The sequence below is a fragment of the Plecotus auritus genome, assembly GCF_963455305.1.
Source record: "Plecotus auritus genome assembly, chromosome: 4".
Classification (NCBI taxonomy): Eukaryota; Metazoa; Chordata; class Mammalia; order Chiroptera; family Vespertilionidae; genus Plecotus; species Plecotus auritus.
This window is the reverse complement of record NC_137775.1, coordinates 86,629,487-86,645,652: the sequence shown is the minus strand read 5'-3', so window position 1 is coordinate 86,645,652 and position 16,166 is coordinate 86,629,487. Positions and strand designations below refer to the sequence as shown.

Genomic DNA, 16,166 nt, shown 5'->3' with positions numbered 1-16,166 from the left:
TAGCCACACCCTGACGTCATCAGGAGCGCGCCCTGAGTGCTCGAGGTGATTGGCTGGAAGGAGGGCGTTGTCGACCTACGCCCCCCGACTGGCTTGCTCGCGGGGGCACAGCTGTGTGGACCTCTGGCTGGTGGGGCGGGGGGGCGCCCAGCTTCAACCGCACTCTCCCAAGCCCAGGTCCGAGACCGAGCGGCCAGTGAGTAGGACTGTGCACCTTGGGGCACGTCAGCCTTTACAATCCCTCCACTCTTCTTGCTTTCTCCCTCTTACCCCCGTCCTCTGAGCCTCTGACCTCTCCACCCTCCCAACTTCTTCCTTTACGTCCTGCTCTGACGGGATCCCGCTCTCCTCTACCTTATCCTTAGGTTTAGGTTCGCCACTGACCTCTCACACTCAGTGAGGCCGTTGGGAGTTCAGAGGTGCTGCTGGGAAGGTGTTTTTAACCGGTCGGGGGCCATGTCGCCATTTTCCCTGGCCACCCAAGCACCCCGAGGTTCCTAGGCAGTGGTCACTTGTATGGTTCCATAAGGGTGTGTTGGCTCCGCATGTTACTGTGAGTTTGTGTGTGTGTTTGTTAGAGGTGGCGGTACTCAAGGTGACTCTCGGTATACAGGTAACGGACAGACAGATCTAAATTGACGTAAAATTGTAAATTACTAGCTTGTTCTCCGTTCTATCTAGAAAGAGAGCATTATATCAGAAGGTCGAAAACGTGGATAGTGTACGTGTGGTTTTAGATCACTTGATGATTCCCCCCCATATGTTATGTTTAATGATTTATTTATGCTAGTGTTTAATATGCATGTTCTATGTTGTCTTCTTCGATCCAAATTTGCTGAACATTGGAAATTGGTTAGTTCTTTTTTTAAAAAAATATTTTTATTGATTTCAGAGAGGAAAGGAGGAGGAGAGAGAGAAACATCAATGATGAGAGAGAATCATCAGCTGCCTTCTGCATGCCCCTTACTGGGGATGGAGCCAGCAACCGTGACCCGCTGGTCCATAGGTCCACGCTCAACCACTGAGCCATGTTGGCAGGGTAGAGGTGACTAGTTATTAAAATATTAATGTGGAGCTACATGTAAACAGCCAAAACTTGAAGTTATTTGCTTTGCAAGTTGCTGCTTTGAATGCTTGAAGCTTCTCTTTAAAAAATGTTTTTATTGATTTCAGAGAGGAAGAGAGAGGGAGAGAGATAGAAACATCAGTGATGAAAGAGAATCATTTATCGGCTGCCTCCTGCACGCCCCCTATTGGAGATCCAAGTGGCAACCCGTCATGTGCCCTGACTGGGAATCCAACCATGACCTGCTGGTTCATGGGTCCTCACTCGACCACAATACGGGCTGGATTCGAAGCCTCTCTTGATGGGTCTGAGAAAATTTAGAAGTCCTGTTGCCATCAGCAGTAGTCACTGATGGCTGGGGTGGCTGGGGGGGGGGGGGGGTCCCTCAGCCCGGCCTGCACCCTCTCGCAATCTGGGACCCCTGGGGGGACGTCTGACTGCCAGTGTTTATGCCTGATCCGCAGGGATCTAAACTGGCAGTTGGACATCCCTCTTGCAATCTGGGACCACTGGCTCCTAACCGCTCGCCTGCCTGCCTGATGCCCCTAACCACTCTGTCTGCCTGCCTGATCACCCCTAACCTCTCACCTGCCTGCCTGATCACCCCTAACCGCTTCTGCCTTGGCCCCCGCCACGGTGGCTTCATCCGGAATGATGTCCGGAAGGTCGTTCGGCAGTCTGGTTAATTAGCATATTACACATTTATTATTATAGACTAGAGGCCCGATGCACGGATTCATGCACTGGTGGGGTCCCTCAGCCTGGCCTGTGGGGATTGGGCTGAAACCGGCAGTCCGACATCCCCCGTAGTAGTGCGCGAAGCGGCAGGCGGCTGGGGAGGAGCCCAAGCCTGACCGGGCGCCACTCCCACTCATTCCGGCCTGCTGCACTTGCCCCTGATCAGTAGTGCTGCCGCAGAGGCGGGAGAGGCTCGCACCACCACAGCTGCTTTTGCTAGCCATGAGCTCAGTGTCTGGCAACCATGGGTCAGCTGAGCGGTGGGAGCGCACTGACCACCAGGGGGCAGCTCCTGCGTTGAGCATCTGCCCCCTGGTGGTCAGTGCATGTCATAGCTACTGGCTGGTCATCTGGCCGCTTAGGCTTATATATAGAATATATAGAGAGAGATTACACTAATGGTTCAGTTATAACTTAATTATTTTTCTCATCCACCTTTGAAGCTAATACATGTAGTGTGTGGCTTGTTAGGTAGATGACAAAGATCCCATGGATTTCATAAATTAAAAATCATAATAGCTTTTAAAATGGGCTTGGCCCGTGTGGCTCAGTGGTTGAGTGTTGCATAGGAACCAGGAGGTCACGTTTTGGTTCCCGGTAGGGACACATGTCGGGTTGGGCCTCCATCCCCAGTTAGGGGTGTGCACAAGGCAGCCAATCAATGATTATCTCTCAGCATTGATGTTTCTCTCTCTCTCTCTCTCTCTCTCTCTCTCTCTCTCCCCGCCTCTTCCTTCCACTCTGAAATCAATAAAAGTATATTAAAAAAATTTAAAAATGGGAATTGTTTTTGTTGTATTTCCATTAGATTTTATGTATTTTTAGCTAGTTGAACATATTATACTTACAATTTTTTAAACTGATTCTTTCACTTGATACCTTTTGAGCCTGTTTCCTTTTAAAGAAACTATGTATAACATATTTAAAATTTTGACCTAAGTGTAATATATTTACATGTAAGTGCACATGCAGTAATTGTACAGTTTGACAAATTTCCACAAACTGAATACATCTATATAATCAGCATTCAAATCATGACCACCTCAAAAATTCCTCTCTTGCTTTCTTTCTGTACTAGCCACCATGAGTAACTATTCTCCTCCCTTCTAACATCAAAGATTAGTTTTGGCTATTTTTTAAATACATTTTAATGGCTACATAAAATTCCATCATTTGTATCTTGCTATAATTATTCATTCCTATGTTGTTGATTATCTTTCTAAGTCTTCTTTATTACAAGTAAAACTAGAGGGAACACGTATTTTATGTAGTAACTTTCCTAGGAGTGATGTTCCTCAGTGGAATGGCAAAATCATTTCCGAGATTTCTTGTACATGTTTTCAATTTGTTTTCTGAAGTGGTGAAAGCAATTAATACTCCCATAAGTGGTTTATGTGTTTTATTTCACAACCCTCTAATAAAAGTTGGGTATTTTTATTTACTTTTAAGCTTTAATATAGGTGAGAAATGGTATGGAAACAAGAATTTTAAGCTCACATTACTTCTTGACTTATCCTATATAATAAAAGAGTAATATGCAAATTAACCATCACTCCGCTACACCCACAAGCCACTCCCACCAGCCAATCAGGAGCGAATATGCAAATAAACCCAACCAAGATGGCTACAGCCACAGAGAGCAGGAGGGAGGCTTGGGTTTCCCCGGCAATGGAGGAAGCCAAGCTTTCCGCCTGCCCTTGCTGGCCTAGGCCTCCACTCAAGGCTACAAAGTTTTAGTGATAGAAGATACATAAATCCAAAAGAAATGGCCGTAGCCAGGGAGCTGGAAAGAGCAGGAGGCTAGGGTTGCCCACGGTGATGGAGGAAGCCAAGCTTTCCGCACACTCTGGCTGACCCAGGCCTGTGCTTAAGGCTACAAATTTTCAATTATAGAAGATATATAAATCCCCCCAAAAATCGCTGCCGCCACAGAGCAAGCAGAAGGCTTGGCTCCACTCCAGGCTACAAAGTTTCAATTGTAGAAGATAAATAAATCCCAGATACCAGGGCCTCCGCTTGGGTTGCCAGGGGGCTTGGCCGGCCTGCAAACCACCACAGGCCCCTCGCCCAGTCCGCCCCACACCCCAAGGGAACCCCCACCCTGATCCGGGACACCCTTCAGGGCAAACCAGCTGGCACCCACCCGTGCACCAGGCCTCTATCCTATCTAATAAAAGAGTAATATGCAGATTGACCATCACTCCAAGACACAAGATGGCTGCCCCCATGTGGTCAAAGATGGCTGCCCCCATGTGGACACAAGATGGCCACCACAAGATGGCCAGCAGGGGAGAGCAGTTGGGAGGGACCAGGCCTGCAAGGGAGGGCAGTTAGGGGTGACCAAGCCGGCAGAGGAGGGAAGTTGGGGGCAACCGGGCCTGCAGGGAAAGGCAGTTGGGAGGGACCCAGGCCTGCAGGGGAGAGCAGTTGGGGGGGACCAGGCCTGCAGGGGAGGGCAGTTAGGGGTGACCAGGCCTGCAGGGGAGGGCAGTTGGGGGGAACCCAGGCCTGCAGGGGAGAGCAGTTGGGGGGGACCAGGCCTTCAGGGGAGGGCAGTTAGAGGTGATGAGGCCTGCAGGGGAGGGCAGTTAGGGGTGACCAAGCCTGCAGGGGAGGGCAGTTAGGGGCAAACATGCTGGCAGGGGAGCAGTTAGGCATCAATCAGGCTGGCAGGGGAGTGGTTAGGGGGTGATCCAGCTGGCAGGCAGAAGCGGTTAGGGGCAATCAGGAAGGCAGGCAGGCGAGCAGTTGGGAGCCAGCAGTCCTAGATTGTGAGAGGGATGTCCGACTGCCTGTTTAGTGGGATCGGGCCTAAACGGGCAGTCGGACATCCCTTGAGGGGTCCCAGATTGGAGTGGGTGCAGGCTGGGCTGAGGGACACCCTCCTCCCTTGTGCACGAATTTCATGCACTGGGCCTCTAGTCTATTATAAAACAATATGGCATGATGGATATATTATAAAATTTGCATATCAGAATATTTTAAAATACTAGGTTCTAAGAATTAGCAATTCAGTTAAACAGTTTACTGTTTTGTGGAATTTTGATCAAGCTATTTTATTTTTTTATTTCTGTGGACCTAAATTTCTACATATGTAAAATGGTGAAATTGGACTTAATGGGACTTATATACCTAGTGTAAGACTCTGTGCTAGTTATAAGGAATATGTAGCTCTAATGTCAGACCAGTGTATAGACTAGCAGTGTATAGACTAACCCCTATACATAGAGAGATGTATATATGATTTTATATACATGTATTTTATGTAGATATCAAATGTATCTTACATAAATAAATGCATTTTATAGAAGCATAAAAGATAGTGTTCTGATATGTTGTCACATGGGAGATGATCTATCTATATAAAAGGCTAATATGCTAAGTGTCCTTCCCTCTGTCTGGGTCATGACATCATGTAGCAATACCCGGCTTCCTCTCCCTAGCCTCCTTGCAGTTTCTTCAGCCCAGGAACACTTTAGCCAGGTGGAAACACTTTACACTGTAACCAAATGTCTGTGAAGCGTTTTCCTGTGCCTCATTTAATCCTCACAAAAGTCCTGGAGTAGGTAGATAGGAGGCTTGGTGGAATCCTATTTTCTTTTCATTAGCCAGAAAATGGAGATTTAGAAAGCTTAGAAACTTGACCCAACTGAAAAGAAGTAAGAAGTGGTGGACCTTGAAAATAACTTCAGGTTTTCTCACTGCGCAGAATATAGTCAAACACTGCTGCAGTTAAATATTTTACCCTTTGTTCTCCCTGCTTGATCTACAATAATAATCTACTTCATGTTGATATTTACTGCTGTGTTGCTGACAATTACCTGAAAGAGAAGTTGGGGTGTTTCACTGGGCTGGAAAAAGTTTAGCTAAATCAGAAAGCAGGTCTAATTAAGCAAGTTTGTTCTATATCTATAAAAGGCTAAGTTGACTCGTGCATTCACGATACATACTAGTATAAAGCTCTTGCTGGCGCCAATCGCACGCGTGTGTTTCGATCTGTCATTGTCGATCGTGAATTTGGTTGACACTTCTATTATAGAGAAAGGGCGAATAGCGACATTAAAATATTTCTTCTAATTGATTTCCTTTCAGTGTGCACAAATTCGTGCACTGGGCCACTAGTAGATGTATAAATAGAGAAACAGAGTTCTGTAGATTACTGAAGAGGCCATTTAGCCCAGCTTGTGGATTCAAGTAGAGGCTGTGAGTATATTAGTTCAATTCAAGGCCTTTGAAATGGGACTGCCCAGATTCCAATGCTGGCTCTTTTGTGCCTCAGTTTCCTTCTCTATAATATTAGTACCTGTTTCTTAGTGTTGTGAAAATTAAAATTGGTACTTTATGTATAAAGTTCTTAGAGCAGTGCTGGGCCCATAGAAAGCCCTGTATATTTGAGATGATGCCTTAGCTGAATTAGCCAAATAAGAACATTCTAGGCAGGTGGGAGAGCAAGAACAAATCAAAGAACTTTGACATATGCAGGAAACTGTCGGTAATCCAGTATCTATAGAACACAGATTGTCTAGAGGACAAAGGTAGAGATGAGGGAGAGGCAAGCAGGTCATGAAGGCCTTAAATGCCTGTTTGTCTTCCTTACCTCTTTTTATCCAGCAGCCAACACAATGCCTGTCGTTAAATGTTAAATGAAAACCTTTTGAATGAAAAGGATCAATTAAGATGCTATATACTATATCCTATATACAGTGCAGAGCCTTTGAAAAGTCTATAAGAGCAGTGTAATATCAGATTTACTCTGCTGTCAGTGTGTAGAATAAATTAGATGGGCCAAGAATGGTTAGTAAAATCAGCTAAGAGGCTATTGAGGAAAAAGACTAGAACAATAACAGTAGTTGTGAGAAGACAGGCCAGTTACAAAATATCAGATACAGGAAGCAGAAAAGAAGAAGAGATAAAATCATACTAATATACCTTCTTCCTTCTCTTTTCTCACTAATAGCACCCATTTTGCCTTTCTCTTGTAAATAAATATACACTGTGCTCTTTTTCTAGATCAGTTTTTGATTCTGTTGGGTGTTTTCCATGCTCCATCATGTTGAGGGCTAAGACTCGGCTTGTTTTGCTTTCACCTCATCATCTGAAGCAACTAAAAGAGTCATCAGGCTCCAGACTTATATGGCAGCGACTTCTACATCAAAAACAACCCCTTCACCCAGAATGGGCTGTCCTGGCTAAAAAGCAGCTGAAAGGCAAAAATCCAGAAGACCTAATATGGCGCACCCCAGAAGGGATCTCCATAAAGCCCTTATATTCCAGCAGGGATACCAAGGACTCACCTGAAGAACTTCCAGGAGTGAAACCATTCACACGTGGACCATATCCCACCATGTACACCTTTAGGCCCTGGACCATCCGCCAGTATGCTGGATTTAGTACTGTGGAAGAGAGCAATAAGTTCTATAAGGACAATATTAAGGGTGAGATTTTAATGAGATATAATATTTATGATCAAACATACACTTTCTCATCTTGGCTTCTTTTTGAGGGGAGGTTGGTTAATCTCTGTAAAGATAATATTTTATAATTTTGTAGTTTAGATTGTATTATGAAAACAGCAAATGGTTTTCAACTTCCATGGTCAAAAGATAGGTGAGCCAGAATAAAATACTCAGTTCTTGAAAGCAAAAAACACTTCCATGCACATCGTGTAAAAGAAATTAGGTGAAATGAAATTGTAAGAAGAAAAGAGACATTGGCTTTGCCTTTGAAAAGTTTTAATAAACATTATTTTAGGGTAGGAATTGGAGGACAAAATGGATTAGATTAAGTGATGTCCAAAGAAAGTAATAAATAATAATGTGGTATAAATATATTCAGTGTAATCTGGCATTCATTCTCTGAAAATTCATATTTACTATTTCTTCTTTCTGATCTACTATAAAGTCATATTGTTTGAATGCTGGACTTGAGAGTCTATAAGTTTGTATTGGCCATAGAGGACTGAACTTATATTTAGTGTAGAATATTTCAGTTTTTCGCATGATTTTCATAGTTTCCCAGAATATTTGAATAGCCAAGACATCCTGTAATGACCATATTAAATGAACAAAAATAAGTAAGTGAACATTGAAATACTAAATACTGTTAACTATATATAAACAGCCAAATCTTGACATGAATCATCAACATATTTCTATCAAAAATGGATAAGATACAAAAAATCTACAAATGGATGTGACATAAATGAGGTGTTTTGTTTCTTTCATTCTGATAGTGAGGTCTAGAGCTCAATTTGTGCATTTTAGCACATGGGAAACAACTGACTGTCTTAGGAAATAAAATATTTAAATTTGTTTTGACATTTACAAATATAAAAATGTTTGTTATAAAAGTATACTATGATGAGATGAATCAACACTTAGTTGTGGTAGGCAAATCAGTTAACTTATATGCCACACTTTCATCTTACATTATTTTTTCTTTATATATTTAGCTGGCCAACAGGGATTATCAGTTGCCTTTGATCTGGCAACACATCGTGGCTATGATTCAGACAACCCTCGAGTTCGTGGTGATGTTGGAATGGCTGGAGTTGCAATTGACAGTGTGGAAGATACCAAAATTCTTTTTGACGGAATTCCTTTAGAAAAAATGTCAGTTTCCATGACCATGAATGGAGCAGTTATTCCAGTTCTTGCAAATTTTATAGTAACTGGAGAAGAGCAAGGTGTACCTAAAGAAAAACTTACTGGTACGATCCAAAATGATATACTAAAGGAGTTTATGGTCAGAAATACTTATATTTTTCCTCCAGAACCATCCATGAAAATTATTGCTGACATCTTCCAATATACAGCACAGGTATCCTTTGTGTTTATTATAGGTTTTTCTGTAGTTCTGTGAATGTAGGAATTTTTATAAAATACCATAACCTAATTTGAATTCAGTAACTGACTCTGAGTAATACTTATTGTAGTATAAAGTCAGTTGTGGGCCTTTTTTGTCTTGTTTTTGTGTATGTGTGTTGTTTTTTTTGGTCTCTCATGTACTAATGTTATGGTCTGTCATTAGCTGTAGAAATCTGGACACTAGACATTTACTGTATTTTCTTTATTATTAAGATTTTTATAATCAGAGAGGGCCCATAATTTACACTTCTTCATTTCTTCAGTTGTGAATAGACACTGGCTTCATACAGATGGGGATCAAAGTATCAGCTTTATTTCTGCTAAAAATTGGATTAGAACAGCAATTTTCAACCACTGTGTCCGTGATACACTGGTGTGCTGCAAGAATTTTTAAAACATGCAATACCTGACTATTTAGTCACAGGCATTGACCTCTTTTACCTTAGATTATCAAATAAAAAAATGACAACAGCCAATACAACAATGGCCATCTGGTGTGAATGAATAAAAAAATATAGCTATTTTCTTGTTATGTCAGCAAAATATATATTTTTGGGGGGTGCTGCAGTATTTTAGTAGTTTATGTGTGCCATGAGATGAAAAAGATTGGAAATTGCTGGATTAGAAGATATCACTTATATCTGCAACTTACAATGAGGCTCCTAATATTTCACCCCTGCATTAGGTTCATCTTTCTTAATCAGAGTGGTGGGAAAATAAGGCCTTTATAATGTTCTTATATTAACAGCAGTCCTTCCACAGGAAACCTGGTTTCTTAATTTCCCTTTGGGTAATTCATATATATATTTCCCCCCATCATTCTCACTTTGCTTTTAAAAAAATATATATAATTTAAGCATTTTAAAAATGCTTTATTATTTTTATTGATTTTTAGAGAGAGAAGAAGGGAGAGGGATAGAGAGATAGAAACATTGATGAGAGAAACATCATCAATCAGCTGCCTCCTGCACACCTTGTACTGGGAATCGAGTCCAAAACCTGGGCATGTGCCCTGACCAGGAATCAAACTGTGACCTCTTGGTTCCTGGGTTGATGAGCAACACTGGCCGGTCTCTCTTTGTTTCTTGATGGCAATACTCTCCTTTTCCTTAACAACCTTAAAGTTAGACCACTGTTTCATAAAGGGCAAATCTCACTTCCACCATCAAATCTTTATCTCTTTCACCTCTTATATTTGCTATTATCTCAGAACTCTTACAAGTATTGTATACTCTCCTCTTTTGAGATTTAGCCTTTACACTTTGCAATTCTATTTATTTTCATAGATTTCATCTGTCCATGAAAATGATATTGTATAGAATTGTACATTTTCATCACCCTTTTCAATGTCAGGAACACATGCCCATGAGGATAGCATATGACAAACCCAGATATACAAAAAGTAGTGGTTTAAACTAAATAGGAGGCAGTTCTCTTTCATGTAGAAGAAGTAAGGTGGGCTGTCAGAAACCACCACAGTTATAGGGTTCCAGTCTCCTTTCATCTGGCTTCTCCTCTGTTGTTAGTGTGCCAGCTCATGGGCCAGGTGTGTTTGTATGATAAAAGGTAAACTTCCAGAAGGAACAAACCAAATTTCTACTTGTATGTCTCAATGGAGACACACCACTAGTGAGAGAAGATTGGAAGTGCAGTTCTGGACATTGGCACTCTGAATTTATAGTGCAGGTATTATAGGAGAGTGGAGAATATAGCAGTCTGTGCTACCATACTTGTACATTTCACCTTGTAAAAGATCCTAATGTCATCTACAAGCTCAAAATTGCTTTATATATAGTCCTTCATATAAATGATAAAAGTGCCAGTTTCGGATATTGATCAAATAATGTTGTATTGCCCTAGCTGGTTTGGCTCAGTGGATAGAGCGTCGGCCTGCGGACTGAAGGGTCCCAGGTTCGATTCCGGTCAAGGGCATGTACCTTGGTTGCGGGCACATCCCCAGTAGGGGGTGTGCAGGAGGCAGCTGATCGATGTCTCTCTCTCATCGATGTTTCTCACTCTCTATCCCTCTCCCTTCCTCTCTGTAAAAAATCAATAAAATATATATTTAAAAAAAAATAATGTTGTATTAAAGTGCTTGTAAACTGTAAACTTTTGTAGTATTCCTTAAAAAATTTCTAATCGTGGCAAAATACACATAACATAAAATTTACCATCTTAATAATTTTTAAGTGTTTAGTCAGTGGCATTAAGTACATTTACATTGTTGTGCAGCCATCACCACCATTCATCTCCAGAACTCTTCATCTTGCAAAACTGAAATTCTTTATATAAGTACTAACTTTCCATTATCCCCTCCTTCCTCACCTTCCCCCACAACGACCATTCTACTTTTTAATCTTTTTGAATTTGACTAAGTACCACATATAAAGGGAACCATATAGTATTTGTCTTTGTACAACTGGCTTATTTCACTTAGCATAATGTCCTCATGGTGCATCCATGTTGTACCATGTGTTAGACTATCCTCCCTTTTTAAGGCTGAATAATATTTCAATAGTCCAGTATTTTTTTTATTCTTAAGGAAATCCTACTACTAAACTCTTGGTAGAGAAGCACCTGTTTGTTTCCTTGCTGCTTATTTGTAAACTCCCAATATACTCAAGTAGTATCTTCCATGTAATTCAAGTCCCTTATTGCTTTTGTGATGGAAAATTTTAAAGAGCTTTTAGTTAGTTATAAATAAAGTATTTGCAAAGTAAAATGCAGATAATTCACATGATATGCTAGAACAACTGATTTTTTGTTGTTAATTCTCACTCGAAGATATTTCTTCCATTGATTTTTAGAGAAAGTGGAAGGGAGGGGGAGAGACAGAGAGAGAGACACACATCGATTGGTTGCCTATCACACATGCCTGAGACTTTTTAGTCCTCAGGCTGACGTTCTAACCACTGAGAAAACTGGCTAAGCCAACTAATTTTTTGTTTCCTTACTGTGCAGTGACATAATACTAAGTGGTTTAGATGAATCATTTCATTTAATCCTACAACTTCATGAGGAAGGTACAATCATTATCTGTAGTTTATACTTTAGGAAATGCAGGAATAACAAGGTCGAGAAACTTGCCTACCGTCAGTCTCATGGCTAGTTAAGTGACAGCTAGAATTTGAGCACTCTGATTCCAGAGCCCATGTTCTTAACCACTGTGACTTCCAGTTATCTTCCTGGTCATTTAGTTTTTATTATTTTATGTTTGGTTAATTTTTGGGAAGGATAATAATTTTTTGGCTCTTGAGAATATGTGTGATATGTGATATTTCATCCTATCTAACATGAAATTTTAGGAGAATAGTGGAAATGCTGTTTTCTTAGTGTTTATAGTAGAAAGAATCTGTCTGAGATATGCATAGCATTAAATATCTCAGTAATTTAAACTGAAATCTTTGATTTTTGCCACTCATTTTATCCTGTTTTGTTTCAATATGTAGTACTTGGGATTGAATAATTTTCTTATTTGTTCCTACATTGTGTACTTACTCATGTTCAATGACTTCATTCAAATAAGATAATTAATAACAAATAAATAACAATTAAATTTATACATCTTCAGCAGATTAGCCCAAAGTTATGAGGTCTTAGGACCTCTTATGAGGTTGAAGTCATTGGTCTTGAATTAAAGATGTCTTTATTCAGTTCTTAGGGCAAAGGTTACATTCCTGACCTCAGCCAGCTAATTTTGAAGTTTAAATTTTTGGTATTAAAGGTTCATTGGATCAGTCATTTAAATTGGCAAGTGAATTAAATGTAACAAAGTAAGCATTAAATATTTTCAGTTAATATTATAAGCTATTAGTATATCTGAGTTGGACATCATTTAAAAATAATATTATCTTATAAAATAGATTTAATAGAAGCTTTTAATATTTTTATTCAGTGTTGTGTTTTTATTTTATTTTATGTAGCACATGCCAAAATTTAATTCAATTTCAATCAGTGGATACCATATGCAGGAAGCAGGAGCTGATGCCATCTTGGAACTGGCCTATACCATAGCAGATGGGTTGGAGTACTGTAGAACTGGAATCCAAGCTGGCCTGACAATTGATGAATTTGCACCAAGGTGAGTAAATTAAACTCGGATATTGCCTCAATATTAAGAAAATGCATAGGATTATTTTATGAGCACACACAGCAAAATATACTTATAAAATGAATTTGTATATGTGTTATACTATATTCTATTATTTTATTAGGGTGTTAATGAGAGAATAAGTCAATACTGTTCATAATTAAAAATCAGAATAAAGTTTGACTATACTTCTTGGTAAATAAGAAGAATCTTGTCTCCTGGGATATTCAGAGGATACAAATAACTGGCACGTTTTGATAAATAATATCAAAATGTGAATATAATGCTTAAGATAGATTATTTATTTATTTGTTTTTAATATATTTTTATTGATTTTAGAGAGAAAGATATAGAAACATCAATGATGAGAGAGAATCATTGATCGGCTGCCTCCCGCACACCCTCCACTGGGGATCGAGCCCGCAACCCAGGCATGTGCCTTTACCCGGAATTGAACCCAGGACCATTCAGTCCACAAGCCGACGTTCTATTCACTGAGCCAAACCAGCTAGAGCTGTTTTTATTTTTTTAATGAAAGTTTAAAATACGGAAGTCACCTATTACATTTTAGTTTTTCATCTGTTGCACATAAATTTGGAATGCACAGTGCTATTAAAAATTTTCTTTCAAACACCTTGTTAATAAAATTGTATGAAAACATGAACAAACTTAAATGAAGTTTATGAAGCATTTAAATATGGAGATCAAAATCAGTCTGATGAGCAATAATGTGCTAAGCTTTGCTCTGGGCAAAGCACTAGTAATGTAGCATGTGGAAAATATGGCTTCTGCCCTCAGAGAGTTTATAGACTAGTGAATGCTCATATGAGGGATTGTTGCATACTTATTATGACAGCAGTTCTCAAAGTGTGGTCCAAAAACTCCTGGGAGTCATTAAAACACTTTCCTGAATTTTAGAGGTCAAAAGGGATTTCATGATTATATTAAGAATTTGCTACTTTCACTTTGATTCTCTCAAGAGTATGCAGTGGTTTTCAAAGTCTACATGATATGTGATGTAACAGGTTAAATGCAGAAGCAGATATGTGACTCCAGCTATTACAGAGATTTGAAAAAATGTAGATCAGTGACTCCTATAATTTTTTGTTTTAGGAAAGTATTATTTTTAATGAAAATGGTACTTATGTTAATATGTTGGGTTTGTTATTTCTAAATGAATTAATATATAAAATATTAATAGATATTATCCAAATAACTTTTCTTTAGTAATTTTCAAGAGTTAAAGGAAGCCTGAGACCAAAATATTTGAGAACTGCTGTGTTAAGAACTTCCAGCTAAGTGAAATAAAAAACACAAACAAACAAAAAAACAAACAATTCATAGACACAGACAACAGTATGGTGATTACCAGAAGAAAAGGGGGGTGGGGAGAGGTAGAAGAGGATATAGGAGGGATAAATGGTGTTGGAAGTAGACTTGGCTTGGGGTGGTGATCACACAATATACTAGAGGCCCGGTGCACGAAATTCGTGCACGGGGGGTGTGTGTCCTTCAGCCCAGCCTGCACCCTCTCCAATCTGGGACCCCTCCAGGGATGTCTGACTGCCCGTTTAGGCCCGATCCCAGTGGGATCGGGCCTAAACGGGCAGTCGGACATCCCTCTCACAATCCAGGACTGCTGGGTCCCAACTGCTTGCCTGCCTGCCTTCCTGATTGCCCCTAACCACTTCTGCCTGCCAGCTTGATCACCCCCTAACCACTCCCCTGCCAGCCTGATGGATGCCTAACTGCTCCTCTGCCAGCCTGATTGCCCCTAACTGCCCTCCCCTGCAGGCCTCATCACCCCTAACTGCCCTCCACTGCAGGCCTGGGTCCCCCCCAACTGCCCTCCCCTGCAGGCCTAGTCACCCCTAACTGCCCTTCCCTGAAGGCCTGGTCCCCCACAACTGCTCTCCCCTGCAGGCCTGGGTCCCACCCAACTGCCTTTCCCTGCGGGCCTGGTTACCCCCAACTTCCCTCCTCTGCCGGCTTGGTCACCCCTAACTGCCCTCCCCTGCAGGCTTGATCGCCCCCAACTGCCCTCCCTTGCAGGCCTGGTCCCTCCCAACTGCCCTCCCTTGCTGGCCATCTTGTGGTGGCCATCTCGTGTCCACATGGGGGCAGGATCTTTGACCACATGGGGGCAGCCATCTTGTGTGTTGGAGTGATGGTCAATCCTCATATTACTCTTTTATTAGATAGGATAGAGGCCTGGTGCACGGGTGGGGGCCAGCTGGTTTGCCCTGAAGGGTGTCCTAGACCAGGGTGGGGGTTCCCTTGGGGTGTGGGATGGCCTGGGTGAGGGGCCTGTGGTGGTTTGCAGGCCGGCCACGCCCTCTGGCGATCCAAGCGGAGGCCCTGGTATCTGGGGTTTATTTATCTTCTACAATTGAAACTTTGTAGCCTGGAGTGGAGCCAAGTCTTCTGCTTGCTCCGTGGAGGCAGCCATTTCTATTGGGATTTATGTATCTTCTGTAATTGAAACTTTGTAGCCTTAAGTGAGGCCTGAGCCAGCCAGGGTGTGCGGAAAGCTTGGCTTCCTCCATCGCCGTGGGCAACTCTAGCCTCCTGCTCTCTTCAGCTCCATGGCTGCTGCCATTTCTGTTTGGGTTTATGTATCTTCTAGCATTGAAACTTTGTAGCCTTGAGTGGAGGCCTAAGCCAGCAAGGGCAGGCGGAAAGCTTGGCTTCCTCCATTGCCGGGGAAACCCAAGCCTCCCTCCTGCTCTCTGTGGCTGTAGCCATCTTGGTTGGGTTTATTTGCATATTTGCTCCTGATTGCCTGGTGGGCGTGCCTTGTGGGCGTGGCTTGTGGGTGTAGCAGAGTGATGGTTAATTTGCATATTACTCTTTTATTAGATAGGATAGATAACGTGTTATAGAAATATACATCTGAACCCCATATAATTTTATTAACCAGTGTCACCCCCATAAAAATAAAACAAAAAATAAAAACAAAAACTTCCAAATGTATATCAAGAATTTTTACTGTGTTTTAGTTTCTTTACTTAAGGCTCACCTTGTTTTATATAGGGCTTCACAACCTTTTTGCTTTTAGACTCAGGCAAGTAACTTAAATGTGTAAAGCTCATAATGTAAAAGGGAGTAGTGGGTCGGGAATAATTGGAAAAATATATGCCTAAACCAAGTATATGCCTAGATAGTCATTCTTTAAAAAAAAAAACTTAAATTGCTATTCAAACAGTCAAGCTTGTAGTTTTATTCCCTTTGTAAGTGACCCCTGTCTTTGGGTATTCTTAAAAAATATCTATGTGTGTGTGTGTGTAGTGTAGTGAATAATTCTTTAAGGACACAAGAGGACTTTTTTTTTTTTCTTCTAAAAAATCAACAATACAATTCTTACCTGAAGCAAATAATCACAGCCATTTCTTCTGCATGCATAAAA

The 16,166-nt window shown here is 41.1% G+C and overlaps 1 protein-coding gene across 1 annotated transcript in view; it reads left to right on the top strand.

The window, feature by feature from the left end:
* The first annotated feature begins 5 nt into the window (after positions 1-5).
* Positions 6-16,166, top strand: part of MMUT (methylmalonyl-CoA mutase) — a 41,664-nt gene continuing 25,503 nt past the window's right edge. The window contains exons 1-4 of the mRNA XM_080666390.1: positions 6-196; positions 6,815-7,239; positions 8,256-8,623; positions 12,594-12,751. Of these exons, the coding sequence (XP_080522516.1) occupies positions 6,855-7,239; positions 8,256-8,623; positions 12,594-12,751 (911 nt within the window). The 5' untranslated portion in view covers positions 6-196; positions 6,815-6,854. The remainder of the gene's footprint in view (positions 197-6,814; positions 7,240-8,255; positions 8,624-12,593; positions 12,752-16,166) is intronic.